Source organism: Amia ocellicauda, chromosome 17 (genome assembly GCF_036373705.1).
Source record: "Amia ocellicauda isolate fAmiCal2 chromosome 17, fAmiCal2.hap1, whole genome shotgun sequence".
Lineage (NCBI taxonomy): Eukaryota > Metazoa > Chordata > Actinopteri > Amiiformes > Amiidae > Amia > Amia ocellicauda.
In genome coordinates this window covers 683,593-707,442 of record NC_089866.1, presented here as the reverse complement: position 1 = coordinate 707,442, position 23,850 = coordinate 683,593, and the positions used below count along the sequence as shown (strand labels likewise).

Here is a 23,850-nt window from a genome sequence, read left to right as displayed (position 1 = left end):
TTGTGCTGTTTATTTGTATTTTTAAATAAACCTGGAGATTATTTTCAATATATTTTAACATGTTGCCAACATTTTCAAAGAGGGATTTAAGTCAAATAAAAAACAAATATAAATATGATCTTGAATTCGTGTTGCAACAAACAACAAATATACTTACCTGTACAAACAAATACTTTTCTGTTATGGGCCTAGGTTGATATTTAGATTTTCTTATTTATTATTCACAAGTTATTTTGTTTATTACTCTTGGATTTTCATTTTCTTAGAATATAGACTCAGGGTGACATATTGTTAAAGCTATTGTCAGAATTACAGCAATGACATTTCCAGCAGATATTTTACTAAATCAGGATTTGACAAAGATAGGAGAGAGAGAGAGAGAGAGAGAGACAGAGAGAGAGAGAGGGAAATGACAAATTTAAGACCGAAGGGTGTGGAAAAGGTCTCTCTGCAGCACAAAGGTCAATCAGATGGTTTGGAATTTTTATAATGAATGCAGGTCTCATCACGGGGGGGTGTGTACCGGTGGCGCTTGTATCATTGTTTCTAATGCTGGTGACCTTTAACACGAGTATTACTCCCCACAATGCCTGACAGGCAGAGCTGACTGGTTGGATGCCCACGAGCCACAGGGAGCGCGGATAATTATCTGTATTCGGCATTAAATAGGTCTGAAAGGGTAATTAAAAAGAAAAACCTCTGGTGCCACTTCTGCAGGACTTCGGCTGGGAAGGAGAACATCAGGAACGGCAACTGCAACGCCGGGGCGCTGTGCGCTCGGAGGAGGCAGGCCGCGGCAGACTGCTGAGTGATGTAAATCCCTCATCAATTAATGCACAATTAATCAGCATTGATAACGCGGCGGTAACCTTTCCAGCTCCTGCTGTCAGCCTGACATTTCAACGGTGCTTAATGGAGCGAGAGAGAGAGAGAGAGAGAGAGAGAGAGAGAGAGAGAGAGAGAGAGCGAGAGAGAGAGAGCGAGCGAGAGAGAGAGGCTGTCAAATGAGAAAGGAAACTTGACAATCTTAATGCGCACGTATATTAAAACATCCAGCCCAGTGTAAGTGGCTTAAGTGAATAATAGTTATTGATGTTGATGTTGAGTAGTAATCCTGTGAATCACTAATCTTGATTTACTGGAACTATTACTCATGTATCGAGTCCGGTGAGAGAGCACGGTGTTGCCATGACCTCGACTGGTGTATATGTATATATAATCAACGCCATCAAACCCACGGTCAGTTGGTGGATTCTGTTAAAAACGGTAAATAATGTCTATTTGCAAATACTTAATTAAACTCGTCTGCAAACCTTGGTTTAGCATGTCCTCTACAATTGCATATTGGGTGTAAACTGTGAATCTGTCATTTCGTGCCGTTTGTGGCGCACAGCCCTCGGCCGACTGTAATTCCTTAGACAAAGTTAAAAAGTAAGTATTTTTTTTAATACTTGGCAATCATATAATTTGGATAATTGTACTGAATTTACCAAACCACAATGACTTCCTCGCTACACCCATGGCTTTCAAGACTAATCTATACTTTCATTGGGATGCACACGTGGGACGTTTAATTATACAAGCAGCGCCGAATCACATTTCAACTCATTTTAACGTGGCGGCATGAAGACAGTGTGTCCTCAAGTTGAGCAGAGCTAGTTAATACTCTCTGAAGCAGCCAGCGGTTGTGTTGTGAAGTTCAGCATGTGAGACAGCCCTGTGTGCGTGAAAGGACACACACTCACACTCACACAGATGAACTGATGTAGTGCGGTGCACTCGGAGCGTCAGTGAAAGAGCTGAATGTAACTGCGGGCGACGTGAGAAGAGCAATTGACTCTGAAAATGTAAGACCACGCCAGAGCTCAGTCAGGTCAAGTCTTTGCTATGGCACGCATTGTATGTGTGTGTATACATGGATTAGTAATCAGGTCGATACTGGCTGGCTTGAATCACAGTTGTGTGTAAAGAAGTAGTGCTGTGTCACAGAGCATACTGTTGAAATCCTTAAAAATGTCACAAAAGCGCTGACCCAACAGACATGCTTACTGTGGAAGGAGACGCCAGATTCTTTCTCATGAAAACATGAGTCTGGAGACATCAGAGAGAGAGCCTTCATTCTGAAAATGAAAAGGTGCTTTATTTCTGCTCACACACTCAGTCACACACACCCACACCTAAACAGTTGTTGTTGGTGCTACAAACCTTCATCGAGTCCCCGAAAAACACAGTCCAACAACACCTGCCACTTCACAGCTGGAAAACGCTACAGACGTGTGACCAAACCACAACAGCCTTGAATTCGCAGCCCCTCCGGGAGTACGGCCAACGACGAGGTGCCACACAGACAGCTCGGTCAGGTGCACCTCCACAGGAACGTCTCGGGGGTCATGGGACACGGGGGTGTGAGACCATATTGCATATTGCTTGCAGATCATTTGGGCCCAATGACAGTGTGAGGGAAACCGCTTGCGACCGTGGCGTCGGAGTGCCAGGGTGACGGTGGGGCCCTGTTCTCTCAGGGCCCGGGTACGGAGAACATGACTGAATGCTGCAATGAGGAGTATAACCCTGCTGCCACTAGAGGAGACGACCTGGTCAAAACGCTCTGCCCTGCTGCCCCTGCCTCTGCCCTCGACCCCATCAGCCCGGGCTCAAGTTGGGGCCCAGAATTCCTCTTATGTTGCTGGGATGAGACTCCGGCTCATTAGACACCGAACTTCTCTCTTGTCGAAGCAGGGGACGGCCGCCGTTTCCTGCATGCAAAAGCATTTTGTTCTTCCATACACACACACACACACGCTGCGTGTTCTCTGCAAGTCAGGCAAAGTTTTGTGTAGCGGTGACCTTTGAGCAGTGCGCTCTTTTTAATGAAGGAAGCCGAATGAAGGCGCTGCTCAAAATGCAATCACGTCTCCCTCCCTTTTCAGCCGATTCTAAGAGAATCTCATTGTGTCCACTAAATGTCACACTGCGGGCATTTATAATGCGTTCATTCTAATTCCTGATTAAGTCGAACCAGCACCACCGCCTAATGATGGACAGAGCGGCTGGAATGGGTTTCTACCCCAGTAATTAGGCCTAATGAGGGCAGAGAGGGAGACGGGCGGGGAGGCGGGCGGGGAGGCGCACCGCGGAGAGACAGACAGCGGAAACGCAGACCCTCGGCAGCCAGAGCTGGAGAGACATGGCTCGCCTGTTAATGAGAGCGAGGGGAGGCGTCCTGCAGCCTCGCGAACACTGCGGCTCAATCGCGTGGCGGAAAATATCAGCATAAAACTGTACGAAGTTTCACAGCTGGCAGGAGTAACAGCCTGTTCATGTGGGGGCAGGGGGGCATTTATGTGCTGCTTATATATGCTATATAAGGTCTTCTGGCACAGGTTTCCAGTGGTTTCTCTCCTCACACAGCTGTTACAAATGGGCCGGTGCTCCCATTGGCCACGAGCAGCGATTGGGAGTCTGGTCTATATACAGACACACACACGTGACTAGAAGCACACAGTTCGTATACAGATACTGAAGTTATCAGTAATATTATTGTACTCTCTGGTTTATTAATTCACTATTTTTATTAAAGTGCTAAGATATAAAACAGCCATTTGTTTCTTCTCTGAGCTCAAACGTGAAATATAGGACTTCAAGTCTCTTCAAGTTTCTAAAAGAATAGCTGTGGAGGAGAACAGTCTCTGTCTCAGATCCGAACAGACTCTGTCTAATTAGCAGAAGCCATTTGCTCTCCCTGACAGGAGAGCCGCTCTGCTCTCATCTCCCGAGCAGGTGAGTCGATGCCTGAGCAGATTACAGCCCAGGATCGAGCAATCAGTGTCCAGACCCAACTCGATTGATAATGATCGCTTTCATCCAATTAAGAACAACTTTATGGACACGCTAATTAAAAACACAAACAGGTTATTGGTAACCCATATGTGCGGTTCAGTGTCATTAGTCATCAGTCCAGTTAAAGGTAGTTTCTGTAATTATTATTATCATCATTAGCTCAGCAGCATGAGCACTAATATTTCTGTTTCCAGTCTATTTTTATTACCTCTATACACTGATTTACCACTGATGATAAAATGCTCGTAGCAAGACAGTTTAATCACAACACGTTCTGTCTGGTTCAGCTCTATTCAGTGTACTTTATTTAATGCCAAGACACAGCCAAACAAAGCGTGTCAACGACAGTCCCTGCATGTATGTTCATTACTGAGATTTAGAGCTACGCCTATTGGCTTGACATCCCTCCAAGAAAATTAATGGAGATCATTTTGCTCCAGGCGTAAGGTTTGGCTGGTCTGATGCAGTGCCCTTCAAATCCATAAAATGTGCGAATGCTTGGAAGCAGATGTGCGTGTTTGTTCCCGTGACACGTGAGCGCGCAGGAGCGACTCACTTCACTCCCTTTCTTTTCAGTAGACTTCCTTGTTTTTAAGACCATGAGGGTCTCCAGCAGCTGTCTGCAGCGAAGGGACAGTGAAGAGGCAGCAGAGGCCTGGGATGTCCAAGGGCCCTGCAGACTATGTTTCCACTCATTTGCTCGTACATAACAGACACACACACAAACACAAACACAGACATGCTCGGCTTTCACAAATCTTTCTCCAGAGCCGGTGTCTTTAATCGAGGTGTCTGAGCCGGCAGTGATCTGTCAGTGCTGGCTCCCTGTCCGTTGTGAGCGCCACACTGCAGCTCCAAAAGATCCCCCAGTCCTCCGTACCCAGTATCCCGTCAGTCACAGCAACTGAGCAAACATTAACAAACGCTCTTTTCAGTGTGTGAGGCGGAACACCAAACAGCTTCCCCTCTTTTCAGATAAAAAAGCAATTATGTGTAATTTATCAGAGGAAAACAATATGCAACTATGTATCACTTCAATCAGTTACAAGGGAGCAATCAGTGATAATGAAAGCATTACGGGCCTTTGAAATCATTCACGGGGAATGACTGTACCTCTAGCGAGATCGGCGGTAATTGCACTGTGCGTTTGGGCCGAAACTTTGCCCCAGAACTCCAGCAGGTGACTGAGGGGTTTTGTGTAATTGTTTCTTTGTTTGTGTTTTTTTAAGAAACCCACTGTTTCTCAACTATGCAGTTCAAAAACTATACCAAAAAACTATTCTAAACAACCCTCCAGAATCAAAGGGTGGAGATGGGTTATAAAAATAATCGTACTCTATAAATGACGTATAAAAATAATATGATTCTTATTGAACTAATGAAAAACACAGCACAGTGAGAAATACAACAACTGGGTTTTGCGGGAGAAGCTCGATCCAGTCCCCTCTGACCAGCAGGGTCCACGGTGACGGCCAGTCGGGCAGGACAGGACCTTTCTACTCAAGAGTAATTGTTATAATGCTGTGTAATGATGTTAAACCGCTCTACAGTGTATCTTTTATAGCGCCTTGGTAAGTCTTATAACCCCTGTATGTTGTGCAGAGTGCCCCCCGCTCAGAGAGCAGCTCAGTCAGTGCGAGTCCGAGCCGAGGCTAAGCCTCCTTCCCCAGAGACGCTTCCTAAAACAATGACATCCTCTGAGACAGGATTGCAGGCAACACTGCAGGAAATAATCTTGTAACTGTACAATTATTTTAATTTATATATATATGAATGTTTAAAGATAATGAAATACACATTGCGAATAAAAATGCATTGTACTAATTAATGCACGCCGACGTCATATGAAAGCACTGTGATGGAATATGTTACATTTTAACTATGTAATCGTCACGGCGTCGTCTAATGCGCAAGTCACGTCATTCCTGCCCCGTTCGCGTCGCGCAGAGCTGCGGAAACCTGCGCTACACGGACCAGAGCCGCGTCTCCGCGGACAGACCCTTTCTGAAACCCGCAGGGGCGGAAGGCGCCCATCCTGAACACAAAGCAGAGTCCGTTACTGCAGACTCGCCTTCATGCCCCCTCACCCCCACCGGGCACTTTGCGTTTTCCGCTCTTTAGTTGAATATGAATGAATGGCGCGGGAGGGGACGGATCCATTTTGCGCAGATCAGCAGCTGTCTGTCCAGCTGTGCAATGAAGCCGGGCTTTCACACGCAAGAGCCGGTTACAGAGCAGCACGTCGCCCGGTCTGCTCCAGGCTTAACAAAGGAAGGACAACAGCACCGCGGGCAGCAGCGCCCTCTAGTGTGCAAAGCGCTCATTACAGCACCGGCCACACTTTGAACGCCACCTGCGCACAAGCAGCTCCGAGCCGCCGTTGAGCAGCCTGGTGTGTGCCTGGTGTGTGCTGCTGCTGCTGTGTGCTAGGTGTTGTGTGCCGGGGGTTGTGTACTGCTGCTGCTGTGTGCTAGGTGTTGTGTGCTGGGGGTTGTGTGCTAGGTGTTGTGTGCCGGGGGTTGTGTACTGCTGCTGCTGTGTGCTAGGTGTTGTGTGCTGGGGGTTGTGTGCTAGGTGTTGTGTGCCGGGGGTTGTGTACTGCTGCTGCTGTGTGCTAGGTGTTGTGTGCTGGGGGTTGTGTGCTAGGTGTTGTGTGCTGGGGGGTTGTGTGCTAGGCGTTGTGTGGTAGGGGGTTGTGTGCTGGGGGGTTGTGTGCTAGGTGTTGTGTACTGGGGGGTTGTGTGCTAGGCGTTGTGTGCTGGGGGGTTGTGTGCTAGGTGTTGAGTACTGGGGGGTTGTGTGCTAGGCGTTGTGTGGTAGGGGGTTGTGTGGTAGGGGGTTGTGTGCTGGGGGGTTGTGTGCTAGGTGTTGTGTGCTGGGTGCTTCGACCATCTTCTCAAAACACAGTTTAAAACAGGGGTGTCTGTCCCTGGTGCTGAGAGCCCCTGTCCAGCAGGTTTTAGAGGTCACCCTCGTATCACCAACTTATAAACAGCTGGAAGTATTGTATTGTGATCAGTGAAGCGGGTGGTCAATGCAGTCCTTTAGAAACTACTGGAGCAATTCTCTTCTCACCTGCAGCCTCCTGTGGGCAGAGCTCCCTGGTTGAGCTGCTTCACTGATTGATAAGTCTCCAGTGCTCCCAGTATTTATTTAGGGTGATGTGTAAGATCAAGCGGATTGGGGCTCTCAGGGCCAGTGCTGGAGACCCCTGGTTTAAAATGTATCGTCTTATTCCTCACTCCTTCATTCCACAAAATCAAACATATAAGCTCAGCCCCCTGCCCATGGTAGTCCCTGTATGTGTCCGTAAAGAATTCCTCTTAACAACCTCCCATCTGAGACACTGTACACACATCTGGAATATATATACACTCACCTAAAGGATTATTAGGAACACCTGTTCAATTTATCATTAATGCAATTATCTAACCAACCAATCACATGGCAGTTGCTTCAATGCATTTAGGGGTGTGGTCCTGGTCAAGACAATCTCCTGAACTCCAAACTGAATGTCTGAATGGGAAAGAAAGGTGATTTAAGCAATTTTGAGCATGGCATGGTTGTTGGTGCCAGACGGGCCGGTCTGAGTATTTCACAATCTGCTCTGTTACTGGGATTTTCACGCACAACCATTTCTAGGATTTACAAAGAATGGTGTGAAAAGGGAAAAACATCCAGTATGCGGCAGTCCTGTGGGCGAAAATGCCTTGTTGATGCTAGAGGTCAGAGGAGAATGGGCCGACTGATTCAAGCTGATAGAAGAGCAACTTTGACTGAAATAACCACTCGTTACAACCGAGGTATGCAGCAAAGCATTTGTGAAGCCACAACACGTACAACCTTGAGGCGGATGGGCTACAACAGCAGAAGGCCCCACCGGGTACCACTCATCTCCACTACAAATAGGAAAAAGAGGCTACAATTTGCACAAGCTCACCAAAATTGGACAGCTGAAGACTGGAAAAATGTTGCCTGGTCTGATGAGTCTCGATTTCTGTTGAGACATTCAGATGGTAGAGTCAGAATTTGGCGTAAACAGAATGAGAACACGGATCCATCATGCCTTGTTACCACTGTGCAGGCTGGTGGTGGTGGTGTAATGGTGTGGGGGATGTTTTCTTGGCACACTTTAGGCCCCTTAGTGCCAATTGGGCATCGTTTAAATGCCACGGCCTACCTGAGCATTGTTTCTGACCATGTCCATCCCTTTATGACCACCATGTACCCATCCTCTGATGGCTACTTCCAGCAGGATAATGCACCATGTCACAAAGGTCGAATCATTTCAAATTGGTTTCTTGAACATGACAATGAGTTCACTGTACTAAACTGGCCCCCACAGTCACATCTCAACCCAATAGAGCATCTTTGGGATGTGGTGGAACGGGAGCTTTGTGCCCTGGATGTGCATCCCACAAATCTCCATCAACTGCAAGATGCTATCCTATCAATATGGGCCAACATTTCTAAAGAATGCTTTCAGCACCTTGTTGAATCAATGCCACGTAGAATTAAGGCAGTTCTGAAGGCGAAAGGGGGTCAAACACAGTATTAGTATGGTGTTCCTAATAATCCTTTAGGTGAGTGTACATACAGTGAGGGTTAAAAGTATTTGATCCCCTGCTGATTTTGTGCGTTTGCCCACTGACAAAGAAATGATCAGTCTATAATTTTAATGGTAGGTGTATTTTAACAGTGAGAGACAGAATAACAACAAAATCCAGAAAAACGCATTTCAAAAAAGTTATACATTGATTTGCATGTTAATGAGGGAAATAAGTACTTGACCCCTTCGACTTAGTACTTGGTGGCAAAACCCTTGTTGGCAATTACAGAGGTCAGAAGTTTCTTGTAGTTGGCCACCAGGTTTGCACACATCTCAGGAGGGATCTTGTCCCACTCCTCTTTGCAGATCCTCTCCAAGTCATTAAGGTTTCGAGGCTGACGTTTGGCAACTCAAACCTTCAGCTCCCTCCACAGATTTTCTATGGGATTGAGGGCTGGAGACTGGCTAGGCCACTCCAGGACCTTAATGTGCTTCTTCTTGAGCCACTCCTTTGTTGCCTTGGCTGTGTGTTTTGGGTCATTGTCATGCTGGAATACCCATCCACGACCCATTTTCAATGCCCTGGCTGAGGGAAGGAGGTTCTCACCCAAGATTTGACGGTACATGGCCCCGTCCATCGTCCCTTTGATGCGGTGCAGTTGTCCTGTCCCCTTAGCAGAAAAACACCCCCAAAGCATAATGTTTCCACCTCCATGTTTGACGGTGGGGATGGTGTTCTTGGGGTCATTCCTCCTCCTCCAAACACGGCGAGTTGAGTTGATGCCAAAGAGCTCGATTTTGGTCTCATCTGACCACAACACTTTCACCCAGTTCTCCTCTGAATCATTCAGATGTTCATTGGCAAACTTCAGACGGGCCTGTACATGTGCTTTCTTGAGCAGGGGGACCTTGCGGGCGCTGCAGGGGGGCCTTACGGGCGCTGCAGGATTTCAGTCCTTCACGGCGTAGTGTGTTACCAATTGTTTTCTTGGTGACTATGGTCCCAGCTGCCTTGAGATCATTAACAAGATCCTCCCGTGTAGTTCTGGGCTGATTCCTCACCGTTCTCATGATCATTGAAACTCCATGAGGTGAGATCTTGCATGGAGCCCCAGAGCGAGGGAGACTGACAGTTATTTTGTGTTTCATCCATTTGTGAATAATCGCACCAACTGTTGTCAAGCTGCTTGGCGATGGTCTTGTAGCCCATTCCAGCCCTGTGTAGGTCTACAATCTTGTCCCTGACATCCTTGGACAGCTCTTTGGTCTTGGCCATGGTGGAGAGTTTGGAATCTGATTGATTGATTGCTTCTGTGGACAGGTGTCTTTTATACAGGTAACGAGCTGAGATTAGGAGCACTCCCTTTAAGAGAGTCTCAGCTCGTTACCTGTATAAAAGACACCTGGGAGCCAGAAATCTTGCTGATTGATAGGGGATCAAATACTTATTTCCCTCATTAACATGCAAATCAATGTATAACTTTTTTGAAATGCGTTTTTCTGGATTTTTTTGTTATTCTGTCTCTCACTGTTAAAATACACCTACCATTAAAATTATAGACTGATAATTTCTTTGTCAGTGGGCAAACGTACAAAATCAGCAGGAGATCAAATACTTTTTTCCCTCACTGTATATATATGAGATTTAAAAAATGAAACAGCCAATGAATCCGTTTTAACCAAATAGTTTACTCAGTACAGAAGGTGTGGGGGGTAATGACATTCTTTCAAGTGTTTTTCTCTAAAATGAATTTACATCCACAGGTAAATCAATGGCCATTAGTGAAGCAGATATTTCCATCCAAGTGAAAAACAAACATTACGACACTGTCAGAACAAAAACAAACTCCATTTCATTTGAAAACATATAATAACAAACAAAATCCATAAACCAGCTTTGAAACCCTGGAGCTTTAAAAAAAAAGACCAACATTTCTGAGACGCCTTATTGCTTTCTGTAATTTTGTTGCTCTTACTAAATCAAACTACATGATCCACAGAGATTTTCACAGCAGTGTGAGCAACAGCATCACGTGAGAAAGGAGCCGTCCTGTCCCGGGGGTCAATTGTCCAGTCCTGGCCTGTCCTGCACACAGAGAGGTGTCCACTGTCAGGACTACAGTCTGGGGAGAATGTGAAGATCTGAATTTTCACCGTAAGCGGGTAAAGGACTTTGTTGCCAACATAATCACTATAATAAAATCCTGTTACTTAAAACAAAATAAAGAGCATCGACAATCAGACACTAAACTGATGGTTTAAAAATATTTAGTGTCTCCCCTATTCAAATTCAATAAATTAAACCCTCATCACTATTAACAAACACCTGCAGAGATCTGGACACAATCTGCTGTTCCTTCAAGACAAATGCATCCGGCTCTCTAGTGACACAAAGAAGTGTCTTTTACAGACTGGAGTGACTTCATATTTACAGCTGAAAAGTAGTTGAATTAAAAAAGTATAATTATTCCAAACCATTTTTATTTTGATGGTGTGCGGTTTGTTATGCTGCACACTTCCACACACCTGCAATGCTCTCTGGGTAATAAAACCAACTGGTTAATAACGGCGACAACCAAGTGGAGGAAGAATATGATGATGCAAGTCGTCTAGAAAGACTTTGAAGACATTTCAGGAAAGGGGGGGAAAAATAAAATTCTACTATACAGCATTTTAAATCAGGTCAAAGTTGACATACAATACAAAACATCCTAAATCTGCAGGTTCATCGACACAGCCCTGTCCTCGTCTTGCGGGGGACGCTTCACACGCTCACACATTTAAAACCTCCCTCGGCGTGGCATCCCTCACTCCGTCCCCGTGGCCGCCGCGCTCTCCTCCTGCGGCACGGCTTCCTTCCCTCCCTCCTCCGCCTCCGGCCCCTTCACCCCGCCATCCTCCGCGGCCCTTGCGTCCCCTCCTCTTCTCTGGGACGTCTCCTGGCCGTTGTCTGCCGTCGACCTGGCCTCCCTCTCGTGCTCGTCTTTGACCACCTCCTGCAGGTTGAACTTCCTGAAGAGCATGTAGTCCCGCACCACGCTGACGCAGCACACGCTCTTGATCACCTCGATGATGACGGTGTACTCCGGGTTGGTCAGATCCACCTTGTTCTTCGGATTCAATTTCCCTACCAGCGCTGGAAACAAAAGGAAAGAAACGCTTTATAACTGGGAACAACACCGCCGAGCTCCTCTGATTGCAGGCACAGCCCTGACGCCCCGCGCTCCCACCTGCCAGGACCTTGATGACATCGTCCCTCTTGGCGTGGGAGCTGTTCCGGGCCTTGAAGACGATCTGGAAGGTGCCCTGGTTGGGGCTCTTGAACCAGGGCTCCAGGAAGCCGGCCAGGTACTTCTCCATGTCCTCCAGGAAGGCCCTGCAGGTGCCGCTCACGGGCAGCATCCTGAGCATGACGCGCGACTTCTTCTTCTTGGTGGAATGGAGGTCCTGCAGGATGTGGTGCACCAGCTTGTCAGGGTCTGAGGCGGGAGGGGACACACAGACATGAGACACACACACTCACTCTCGCACAAACACCCTCGTCCTGTCCGCTAACAGGCCACCGTACTTACATGCAGGTGACAAAAATGTCCACTATACTGAGACTGTGGGAGGAACAGAACTAGATGAAGGAACGCATGAGAAAGACCTAGGAGTCTACGTGGACTCCTCACTTTCTCCATCCAAACAATGTGGGGAAGCAATAAAAAAGGCAAACACAATGCTAGGGTATATTGTCAAAAGTGTAGAATTGAGAACAAGGGCAGTGATGTTCAGACTGTACAATGCACTAGTTAGAGCTCATCTGGATACTGTGGACAGTTCTGGGCTCCACACTTATTCCAGGTCTGAAGGGAAAGTCCTACTGAGAGACTGAGGGACCTGAACATTTTCACCCTGGAACAGAGGAGACTACGTGGGGACTTGATTCAATTCTTCAAAATCTGGAACATTCACAAACAGACTGGATAGGATCCTTGGATCACTTAGTTATTAATGGACACCAAACGAGCACGATGGGGCGAATGGCCTCTTCTCGACTGGACATTGTCTTATGTTCTTCTTGAAAAGACAGCCGTACGGTGAGCCTCTGCACAGCTGCACACACGACAATCCTCTCACCAAGATGTTGCGTCTGGATGAAGATGACGTTGTTGGCGCCGCTCTCCAGGGCTTGGAAGCGGCGCTGGCGCTTGGCGGTGGAGCTGCGGAGCTGCTGGACCTCCTTCTGCAGAGCGGCCTCCAGGTCGTCGTCGTCCTCCTCCGCATGACTGCCGCCCTCCTCTTCCTCCGAGAACTGGAGACATGCAGTGACAACACAGTGAGAGAGAGAGAGAGAGAGAGAGTGAGAGTGAAGAAAGAGAGTGAGTGAGGAAAGGGAGAAAAAGAAAGAATGAAAGTGAGGAGAGCAAGTGAGTTGAGGAGAGAGAGTGAGTGAGTGAGCGAGGAGAGGGAGGAGAGAAAGAAAAAGTAAGGAGAGTGAGAGAGAGAAAGAGTGAGTGAGGAGGGTGAGTGCCAGACATTTCCTCAATTTCAATCGTTTCAGGGGAGAAGGGAGGGGGTCCAGTAATACATTCACAGTGTCTTAAACAGAGAGCTACATTATCATCCCCGTGGTGCAGCTGTGCCCGCCGCGCCTCACCTTCTCCGGTCCGTACAGCTGGTCTGCGTACTCGTTCAGCAGGCTGTAGGCCTCAGAGGTGCACTTCCGCTCGTTCATGTTGCAGGTGATCAGGATGCCCTGCATGCCCACCTCCAGCTCCCGGGCGCCCTTGTGCCTCTTGCCATAGCTGCTGTACTGCTTCTTGCTCCTCTTCTTGGGCTCGGCCATTCTGCAACAACACAATCAGCTTCACTGTCAGTACGAGAGTAGGTAGAGAAGATGAGGCTCTCTGTGAACTCAGAGGATCCCCGGGGCCAAATCCCACGGGAGACACTGCTGCGCAAGTCTGGATTGAGAGGATCAGGCAAAAATAAATCACCATGGGAAAGAGCTGCACGTCTGTTTTAAGAAACACGAATAAGACCAGCTGCAAGAACACGCTTTTACTGAAGCAGCTAACAGTCCCTGCAGGGCACAAACCTCGGGGTGCAACTTTGGTTCTAGTGACCAACTTGGGTGCAGGGCTTGGGTTCTCAGTCCTGTCGGACTAAAGCATCTCCATACTGGGCCATTAAACCCAGGGGGCATCCCTATGACAGGACCTCTGCCTCACGATGCCCGCCCGTTTCTGTGTCAAGGGTATCTGTACTTTGCACGGCATTGTGCATGGACGGAGACACACACAAGTGTTGACATGGCACTCCGTGCACACAGCCCCGCCACTGTGCTTCCTGGCTCATTACTCAGCGCTACACCTGAGCCCTCTCGCCGCGCAGAGGAGCCGCTTCGCCTGCACATGAAGACAACACTCACCGGGCTGCGCACGGACAGATTCAGACACAAGCAGCGGACATGTGCGTGAGCGCCCCGACCTGTGGCGACGCTTCTGCGCACGTCGCGTCTCTGACGTCACTTGGCCGCGACACTGACTCTCACGCCTCCACGCCGCCCCCTCCTGTCCCACCACAGCGCCATGTTATTGGCCTTTATCCTAATTTTAGCATTAATAACAGCAATGACCCAGACGCATGCTAAACGTTCAGAGCAAGTAGAATTAAAACACGGTGTTGTGACTTTAAGTGAAGGAGACGTGAAACGTTAGTCTTGCAAGCATCAATTAGGGTTAGTTCTGCTTGACTTGGGTTCTTGCTGATTATTTACCGTCTGAGTTACATAACATTTACATAACTGAGTTAGCCGTGTGCATCCCTCAAGGTGCATTAATACACTGCAGCATTTCTCTTGAGAGTCCAGTTACCGTGCGATGGTAAGTGAACGGGGATTGAAAGTAAGAAAGATAGAAAATACAGATAATTTAATCATAGAAGCACTTACACAAACGCTAACAATTTAATCCCGAAACAGGGAAGGTGATTATTAATAGTTTAGCTGTTAACTCCAGAAGCCGTGACTAGTGAACTGCTAAACACAAGAGACAGTGACGTTAAATATGTATTGGACATCTACTAGAATGGAATATGTTGTTCATACACTGAACTATATACGGGCTAGTTCATATATGGACAGCAATATGTATTGTGCATTGGCAGTTTGCATTCTGCGGACAGTCTCCACATCACTGCGCGTCTCATTGCAGGGCGCCCTGTACGCGTCTCCTGCGCGCACGCTGATGACGCTGGCCCTGCGCAGACGTCGCACAGCTGCAGCCCTCGGGAGGAGCTGCAGTCAGCTGCGCAGTCACCAGCCCGCCGTCCCCAAAAACTTCACCGACTATGACAGCCTGAGGCAGCTCTATAACCCGCAGGTGCCCCCGCATTTCAACTTCGCCAAGGATGTCCTGGACAAGTGGTCTGAGAAGGAGAAGGTCCTGCACTTTCATTGCCAATCTTATTACAGTGAAGTGTTACAGCTGTCATATAGTGTTGCAATTGAAGAAACAGTGATTTGGCACCTTGTGTTGGGTTTTCATGAGCTAAGCATGACAATCACATGATATGAAAGCCATGTTTGTAATAAAGCCTGTGATGATAACTCCTGGTCTTTCGGTAAGCCTATATATAATAATTAATATCTGTGCCTAAAGAAACACGTCTATAATGAGAAGTGCTAAGGGCAGCCGAGGGCTCAGGTGTGCGTGTCTGTGCGTTACACAACCTGATCGAACCGTTTCCTCCCGTCCCAGAGTGGAGCCAAAGTGCAGACCCCCGCCCTGTGGTGGGTGAACGATGCGGGAGAGGAGATCAAGTGGAGCTTTGAGGAGCTGGGGTTCCATTCGAGAAGAACCGCCAACGTGCTGTTGGGTGCGTGCGACCTGCAGCAGGGAGACCGGGCCCTCCTGATCCTGCCCAGAGTCCCAGAGTGGTGGCTGGTGAACGTGGCCTGTATGAGGACAGGTAGGGCTGGAAGTGGTCTGGGGCGGTGGTTTGGAAAGCATGGGATCTGGGGCCAGAGAAGTGGATACATTTGACGATTGACCTCCTTGCCTGGACCATGTAGATTCAGATACTTTGATTTGTTTGTGGTGTCAAAGTATGATCACATGGCCCACAGGAACGCACCTGTCCTGAGAAGTTTGAACCCATGCATGGGCACCCTGTTCCCTCACTGCTGCCCTGTCTCTCTCAGGTACAGTCCTGATACCGGGCACCTCTCAGCTGACGGCCAAAGACATCCTGCACCGGCTGAGAGCCTCTAAGGCCAAGTGCGTCATCACAGACGAGAGCCTGGCCCCGCTGGTGGACACCGTGGCCACGGAGTGTGCATTCCTCCGAGCCAAGCTGCTGGTGTCAGACCGAAGGAGAGAAGGATGGGTGAACCTCAGGGAGCTGTCGAAGTAAAATACCCCCAACCGGTTCTGTATCAGATCAGCACAGCTAAAATAAAATCGCTCACAGCCATCACCAATTAGCTTGTAGTCAGGAGCTTACTGATGGGCAAGGCAGGGGAGTCATCCTGGGGAGTTTCTGTCGGTGCTTGTTGTTGTTGTTGTAACTGATCAGATATAATCTCTGTGCCCTGAAGGAGTGTGTCAGGTGATCATGTCTGCGTTCAGACTAGAAGCGATGATCCCATGACTATATTCTTCACCAGTGGCACCACCGGCGCACCAAAAATGACCGAGCACAGCCACAGCAGCTTCGGGATCGGCCTTGCCGTCAACGGCAGGTGAGGTAGTGACTATGAAGTGGAAATATTTGGCTATGATGCAGATGATTTTCTTCTGCATCAACAGAGAATCGTTTAATACAGTCTTTGGGTTATTACTTTTATGTTTTAAACTATATTTCAGCTTGCCAGTCAGATTCCACAGCGACCCTGAGCACGGCTTGAAGGGACATTGACACAGCCAGCAGTGACCAGAAGACAGCAATCGAGACGCCATCAAGGAACAGCTTCAACACAGCTCCTTAACTCTTCTTCTCTTCACGCCCGGGCAGGTTCTGGCTGGACCTCACCCCAGAGGACGTGCTGTGGAACACCTCCGACACTGGCTGGGCCAAGTCCGCCTGGAGCAGTGTCTTCTCCCCCTGGATCCAGGGCGCCTGCGTGTTCGTGCACCACATGCCCCGCTTCAACCCCCAGACCGTGCTGCAGGTGACCACCACACTGGAAACATGTTCCTGCCGCCTGAATGCAAGAACTGGTGCCTTCTGAACAAGTATCACTGGTCAATGTTTGTTTGTAAATGTCTGCTCAACATATATCAGAGGAGTTCAATGGCACATCCTTCGGGGGTTCCTTGGGTCCTTAGTGGGTCTGTACTGTAGGTACAGTGTCATTTCTTGTGAGCAAGCATATTAAAAACAACAACACCTATTTATGTAATAACACCGTTACTTTATCACTTTTATTTCCCCTTCTTAGACTTTATCCCAATACCCGATTTCCACCTTCTGCACTGCTCCCACTGCGTACAGGCTTCTGGTGCAAGAAGACCTCTCAAGGTGAACACAAACGATTTGCATGACTAATGCTTCGCTCAGTTACAGTACTCAGCAAGTAGCGGAACAGCTTTTTAGATTTGAACAGGTTAGATATTGTTTATGAATAAAGCAGGGGACTCAGTCTCTCGGTATGAACCACACCTGGTTTGTGCCACCCCTGTCCCAGGCATCGCTTCCAGAGCCTCCAGCACTGCCTGTGCGCCGGGGAGCCCATCAACCCTGAGGTGATGGAGCAGTGGAAGGGCCAGACCGGACTGGACATCTATGAGGGATACGGCCAGACAGAGACGGTTCGTTTTCCAAAAGCAAGGAGATGGCGCTGGCTGTGGAGTGGGGCTTCCTCCCCCGGCCTTCTGGGGAAGCTCTCGATTAATCTGATACACAAACAGTTTGGCTAATTTAACCTAATTAATTTGTTGTACGTCTTTTTATAATAAACTGACGTACATTTGCCACCAGTTGTGGTCGTGGAGACACAAGGTCAGGTCTGTGCTGGACGAACTCAGAGGCCTCCCTGAACAGCGTACCAGCTTCACCAGGGTCAAAGTGACACAGGACGTCAGGAGGAGTAAGACAGATGGGGCTCGGCAGCCTGTGGACTAACACTGAGCCGTGTCTCTGCTGCAGGTGCTGATCGCCGGCACTTTTAAAGGCATGAAGATCAAGCCTGGCTCCTTTGGGAAGCCATCCCCAGCCTACGACGTTCAGGTAAATGTTACCTAGTGCAGGTGCAGTGGGAGCGGCTTCCCTGGCGAAGAAACGAGTTCCAGGGACATCTGAGCGCAGACTAATGTCGTCAATGTGTGGAGAGCCTCCTGCCCCAGGAAACAGCTGCGGTCACAGATCTAGAACCGTCACCTTTAATCCCATAAACTGTAATAAGGTTACAATTTAGAAAACGTTCAGCATCTCCACAACGTCTACCAGCACCGTAAACCCCCCTCACTCTCGCTACAGTGCACCTGTGTCTGTCTGTGCTGGTGCAGGTGGTCGATGAGGCGGGCAGTGTGCTGCCACGGGGCACCGAAGGGAACATCGCCATCCGGGTCAAACCCCACAAGCCGTTCGCTCTGTTCTCCGGATACACAGTAGGCCACAGCTTCTGTATTTTTAAATTTTGCAAAATATTTGACCCATTTGTTTTTCCCCAAAATGCGTGACACAGTACTGAGTCACTCTTCCTGTTCTCAACTCCTCCCCAGGACGCCCCCGAGCGCACGGCGCAGTGCTTCACAGGGGACTTTTACCTGACTGGAGACCGAGCCGTGATGGACGAGGAGGGATACCTCTGGTTTGTGGGAAGGGCAGACGATGTCATTTTATCAGCAGGGTAATCACGTGACCGATTAAAAAATACCCAATCAGGTGAACTTCACCTAAAGTGTGGCATCTGAACTCATTTTGAGCTGATTTCAGTGAGAAAGTGGTTTGCGGTTGTTTGCTGCTGTAGAGAAATGGCTGAAGACACACCAATCAACAGAGCAGAACCAAAGCCTCTTCAGAAACATAAATAGAAAAAAACATGAACAGGATTAATAAGAGAGAAATATCTATCTCCATCTCCACATGCAGTCTTGCAGTTTCCATGCCAAGGTGTTTTTCTTCAGGTATAAGACCCCTGGTTTAAACCCATTAGCCACGCTCGACCTCGGCTCGTGTGTTGCAGGTACCGCATCGGCCCGTTTGAAGTGGAGAACGCGCTGATCGAACACGCAGCCGTGGCGGAGTCGGCCGTGGTCAGCAGCCCCGACCCCGTGAGAGGAGAGGTACGGCACTGAGGGTTATAAAAGCATACGTCTGTGGAGGTCAGCTCATGCTGTGCACGTCTGTGATGGGATTGTGGAGATACCAGCAGCCTGTGTGTTGAGTAAATGATGGGTGTCTGGCTTGTCTCTCAGGTCGTGAAGGCCTTTGTCGCTCTGACTCCGGCATATCAATCCCACGACCGCACCGCACTGGCGGCAGAACTGCAGGCGCACGTGAAGCAACTCACAGCCCCTTACAAATACCCACGCAAGGTAAATCATCTACGATACGCTTCTCTCACAGTGCTGTGGTCTGTAGCAGGAGAGCAGTCATGAAGGGAAGCTGCGTTCTGTCCTCTGACTGGGCTGCAATCACGCCACCGTCCTCGACACAGTCGCTGCGTCACGCTTTCTCAGCGCCTCCAGAGCTGCGTCTTGATTAACCTCCGCCCGTTTCCTTCTGTAAGATTGAGTTTGTAGAGCAGCTGCCAAAGACCGTCAGCGGCAAAATCAGACGAATCGAGCTGAGGAACCGGGAATGGGGAAGAGCGTAGAAGACAACCGAAGCTTTGTCTGGAGGACAGGCCTTGAGGCAGCACACGCACACGCACATGCACATGGACACAACACCATGGCCAGGAGAAGGAAAATACTGAGTGTGAAAATAAAGAAGTGCCTTTGTTGTAGCCAAGTTGTGCCATCATTTTCAATGCAATTGTTCTTTGTATATTTCTCTATGATTATACACACACACACACACACACTAATGAAGGAAGGAGCACTGATGTGAGGTCATGTTGGACACCAAACGAGCACGATGGGTCGAATGGCCACCTCTCGTTTGTAAACTTTATGTTCTTATTCACACACACCTCTCTCCATCGCAGTGAGTAATATTATCAATGAATTAATAATTCATAATGGACCAGGAGCTCATGGAAGCCCAGTGACCGTGCATTCATTTGCAAAAAATAAAGAAATACCATTTTAAAAATCAATACAAAAGTGTTGTTGCTTTTATTATAAAAATACTGTACAGGTATAAAAAAATAAAATTAAAAAAAATCCATATTGACAGTTGTAAGAGCTCAGTTTACACAATGCCCTTGAGCTCGGTCCGATGGCATCAGGAGACCCTAAGTCCTCGGTGCCGGTCGGAGGCCCAGGCCTCGGTGCTGAGAGACCTCCGCGCTGCGGACCTTCCCCCTCGAGACGGCGAGAGTGCCGCCCGGCCCGGCACACAGAGAGGTCGAGGTCAGGGACACGCGCCGGGCCAGAGCCGTCTCCCACTGGAAGAAGCCGCAGCTCTGCTTGATGCCCGGCCTAGATTTGCCCGCGGGGCAGCTGTAGAAAGCCCGGCCATTGTTGGGCCCCCCATTGGAAACGGTCATCCTCCGGGCCCGGCGGCCGCAGCCACACAGCGGGGGAGTGAGCTTCAGGGCAGCGCTGGAGGAAGAGGAAGAGGAGGACACCCTGGTGTTGACTGAGGAAGAGAGGACCCCCGGGGGCACGGGGGTCCGGCCCACACTGTCCGAGCAGCCAGAGCCGTCCTTGTCCTGGTAGATTCTGAAGGAGTCGCAGGCCCCGGTCCCGTAGTGACCCGGGCGAGAGAGCATCCCGTCTCGGCCCCCGCAGGCCGCCATCCTGGGTTTTGAGCAGAGGGACGTGTTGGACAGAGTGCTGCTGTGAAAGACCCTCGCACACACACTGGGGGTCTTAAAGGACTGGCTGGCGGGGCAGAGCGACGCATTGCCAACAGAGTACACTGTAGTGTTGGAGCTTTTGTACACGACTGGATTCTGCCGGTCCGACTCAGTCAGTGCTGGACCCGCGTCACCCGGCGGCTGTGCGTCGTGTGTGCCGCTCCACAGAGACTCAGACTGGCTGCCCGTGTCCGTGTCCTCCAGGGCCACGGCGTCATACGAACAGCTCTCATCCGTCTCGGGCCAGAGCGGGCAGTCCTCCCAGTCCACAGGCACCGTCTCGGAGTCACAGCCCACACCGCCGTGCTCCTCCGAGGTCTCGGTGAGGCAGTTAACTGTAGTGGAGACCAGCACCAGGCTGGTGCCGAGCGGCGCTGGGCTGTTTACATGCACCGCTGACCCCACAGACATGGTTCTGGTCATGGACCGCCATCCAGGGAGCCCAGGCATGGTCAGCCCGTGCAGCAGGGTCCTGGGAGACACCAGACTGCGGCAGACGAGGCTCTCAGTGTTGGCACTCAGTCCCTGTGCCGCCTCTTTATCCCCCGCAGACCGGCGCCGACCCGGACGGCCCTCTGATTCCACCCACTGCAGGATGGTCCGACTTCGCTTCCCTCCTGCGCTCTCCCTGCCGCTCCCTCCTTCCCTGCCTGCTTCTCGCTGCCGCGGGGCCTCTGCGCTGCTCTCGCTCTCTGCCAGGGGCAGCGCTGCGGGGGGGTGCGTCGTGGGCGGCACCTGCTGTAACAAGGGCGTTTAACAGTTGATTCCGCTGTTCCACTCCAGAATACTCTTCTTACCCCCCCCACCCTCTTGCCACAGTTCATCACAGCCAGGTTGAGGACACGCGCGATTCCTGGCGTCTCCCTGGCCAATGGACACCGTCAGGCACACATGCCGGGACTCGGGCGTCGCGCTGCAGCGTCCATCGATAGGACACAGCCACTCACCCCGGCCAGGCACTTGGTGACCCTCATCGCGCAGCCGTCGGACATCATCCTCCAGGCGAGGCGCGCCGTGTTCCTGGCGTCGTCCAGCCCTGTGGACCGGAGAGAGAGCAGCGGGCCGCTCATTACCAGGCTGTACAGCAGCCAGCACATTTCACTAATAAACAGCAGACTAAACTGAAAACCCCACGATCAAATGACACAAGTGACCAGAAAAACACATCGCTCTTCCTGTTTCCACAGGAAGAATGTTTTCCTAAGGAGGGGGTCTCGGCACCTGAGTGTTCCCTGCCGGAGAACTCGATCCCCAGGTCCTGCAGAGCGCCGTTCAGCCCTTTGGGTCTTCGGTTATAAAACAGCTGGAGGGAGAGAACGCAGCTTGGTTACTTTTACTAAGCGTAACCGTGACCTGTAACCCGTGTGCATGTGTGTGTGTGTGTGTGTGTGTGTGTGAGAGAGAGAGAGTGAGTGTGTGAATGAGAACGCACATAGTTCACTCTGTGGAATGAGACATTTCATGTTACACATAAAATGAGTGGCATTCACAAGACATGACCGTCACAATTTAGTTTCCACAGATCACACAGAGAAAAACCATGTGATCTACCTCACACACACAAACCTACAGTGTCTGACCCCGCCCCCAACCCCACGCAGACAGACAGGACTCACCTTGTACGTGGCTCTGAGGTCAATCCAGCTGCTCAGAGCTTCTGGTTTGCGGAGCTGCTTGCGTTTGCACTCGTACTGGAGACAGACACCCAGGTCCCAGTCTGCAGGGAGAGGACCCTTCACTGCTCACACTCACACACAGACAACAACACTTAGCAGAGCTGGTCTTAGTTGCACTGCAGACTTTCAATGGACTAATTATTTGCTAAAGAAGTCAGAACTCCTTTCATTTCCAGGTCCAGGCCTAAAACCTGCAAGTTCTCATTCATGACCCCACCTGACCAGGTGACAAAAGCACATGGCTTCTCCGCAGCTGCCCCTGGTCTGGACGGCTCTCTGGCAAACACCACGTTCCTCTCTTGCCGCAGCGTCTGGAGCCACTGACTGAACTGGGACAGGCAGATCCTCAGAGGGACTCCGGCCTCCACCTGACCCTGAGCGAACACGGGACAGAGCCAGTGAGACACAAGGACACGTGACGCCAATATCACCTTTATAGTTATCGGCCCAGTTACACAGGCAGGGGCTTTCTGGGTCAAGTGACTTTCCTCCAGGGCCCGGTTGCAGCGTCTCGCCTCTGATTGTGCCCCGGACCCTGCAGTACGTCCGGGCCCCGAGCACCGCTCCGCCCTGCTGCCTACCTGCGTGATGCCCGTCAGCTCGGTGCAGAAGGCGGACAGCATGGGGTGCTCCTGGGGCTGAACGTAGTGGTGAAACTCTGCATCGATCTCCCCGCTGCACGTGTTCAGAAGCACAGCTGGGAATTCAACTGGAGACACACAGGGCATCAATGCACTGGCTTACGTGATCAGCTAAATCTCACACTCACACTCACACACTCTGTAAACAGTATATAATGTTAGTATGCAAGTTAGTATGCAAATTTAAAGAAAAGTAAAGAAAACAGGGAATACAATCAGTTGTCATCTTATTCAGAATAATTCAATAATTCATCTTATTCAAGAAATCTACTTACTGATTTCTTGTCCATAGTGATTTTTCTCTCTCCAGCAGGTAGATTCAAAGTCAATGACAATCAAATAATGAAAGAGCTGCTCTGCAGAAACACAGCAGGGAGGGAGGGGGAGTAATGAACACGTGAAACTCACAGAAATTAAAACACAGGAAAAGCAGGAAAAGCCCGTCGGGGTCATTCAGGGTCATTCAGGGTCCGGTCACCTACTGGACACTGCCGCGGCCCGGCTGCCCCCGCCCGGAGCTCGCCTGCGTCTCCTGATCAAGCCCAGCTCCCTAGAACATGGAAAACAAGAACGATCATTGTGAATTCAATCTGGAAATAATAATAAGTGGAAATTAAACTACATGAATATTAGTTGTGTGGAAAACGACGTCTCCTGTGATTGCGAGGATTTGCAATGTTAAGCATTGAGACCTGGCTGATTGCTGCTGGTGAGGCTGAGAGACATGGCCGAGTTCACTGCAGTGCAGCAGGGCGGCACTGTACCCGTGTTTCTGGAGGAAAGTAAGGAGAAGCTCACACTCACTTGGCCAGTTTCTTTGTTGCCATGTCGTCTGTTTCTCCAGGTCTCTGCAGACAGAAACACACAAACACTAAGACAACGAGCGCGATTCAGCCAACGGGTTACACAGACACAACACGCGTTATTGAGACGGCAGTGTTTTCATGTGCAGTGACGTGTACTGTACCCCATGTCGCCAGCTGGCCATACCTGCGCTCAGTTTAAACACAGCACAATCACAAATGTGCTAAAATACAATTCGCACCGCTTCGAAGCACACTGTGAATATAGAGTTATAGTCTGATGACTTGTCATTTGTAGATTTGAATCGCCCGCCCCGGACGTGGTAACGCGTCACTTCCTGTTTGAACGGCGGTCACGTTCGTGTGGCGCAGATTTCCGCAGCTC

At 49.7% G+C, this 23,850-nt stretch overlaps 3 protein-coding genes across 8 annotated transcripts; 1 reads left to right on the top strand and 2 right to left on the bottom strand.

Annotated features, from left to right (window-relative positions):
• Positions 1–10,058: 10,058 nt before the first annotated feature.
• Positions 10,059–13,937, bottom strand: thumpd1 (THUMP domain containing 1). The gene is made up of 5 exons (XM_066690209.1): positions 13,806–13,937; positions 13,032–13,221; positions 12,512–12,686; positions 11,620–11,868; positions 10,059–11,525 (listed from the first exon to the last, which is right to left on the bottom strand). Exons 2-5 carry the CDS (start codon positions 13,218–13,220, stop codon positions 11,197–11,199), a joined length of 942 nt encoding a protein of 313 aa, XP_066546306.1. The 5' UTR covers position 13,221; positions 13,806–13,937; the 3' UTR covers positions 10,059–11,196.
• On the top strand, positions 13,937–19,328 carry acsm3 (acyl-CoA synthetase medium chain family member 3). The gene is made up of 14 exons (XM_066690208.1): positions 13,937–14,259; positions 14,590–14,817; positions 15,136–15,346; positions 15,579–15,786; positions 15,975–16,118; positions 16,391–16,547; positions 16,818–16,897; positions 17,064–17,187; positions 17,525–17,605; positions 17,884–17,985; positions 18,100–18,227; positions 18,564–18,663; positions 18,796–18,915; positions 19,110–19,328. The coding sequence occupies exons 1-14, from the start codon at positions 14,257–14,259 to the stop codon at positions 19,194–19,196; spliced, it is 1,773 nt and encodes a 590-aa protein (XP_066546305.1). The 5' UTR covers positions 13,937–14,256; the 3' UTR covers positions 19,197–19,328.
• Positions 19,329–19,627: 299 nt separating this feature from the next.
• On the bottom strand, positions 19,628–23,799 carry eri2 (ERI1 exoribonuclease family member 2). 6 transcript variants are annotated; one of them, XM_066690202.1, is made up of 10 exons: positions 23,630–23,799; positions 23,467–23,510; positions 23,145–23,212; positions 22,938–23,018; positions 22,603–22,730; positions 22,239–22,395; positions 21,962–22,062; positions 21,567–21,648; positions 21,293–21,381; positions 19,628–21,083 (listed from the first exon to the last, which is right to left on the bottom strand). In XM_066690202.1, the coding sequence occupies exons 1-10, from the start codon at positions 23,648–23,650 to the stop codon at positions 19,779–19,781; spliced, it is 2,076 nt and encodes a 691-aa protein (XP_066546299.1). In that variant the 5' UTR covers positions 23,651–23,799; the 3' UTR covers positions 19,628–19,778. The 6 variants fall into 6 exon arrangements, with proteins under 6 accessions (XP_066546299.1, XP_066546300.1, XP_066546302.1 ...); XM_066690203.1 differs by having other exon boundaries at positions 19,628–21,080; XM_066690205.1 differs by having other exon boundaries at positions 23,653–23,799.
• Positions 23,800–23,850: the final 51 nt, after the last annotated feature.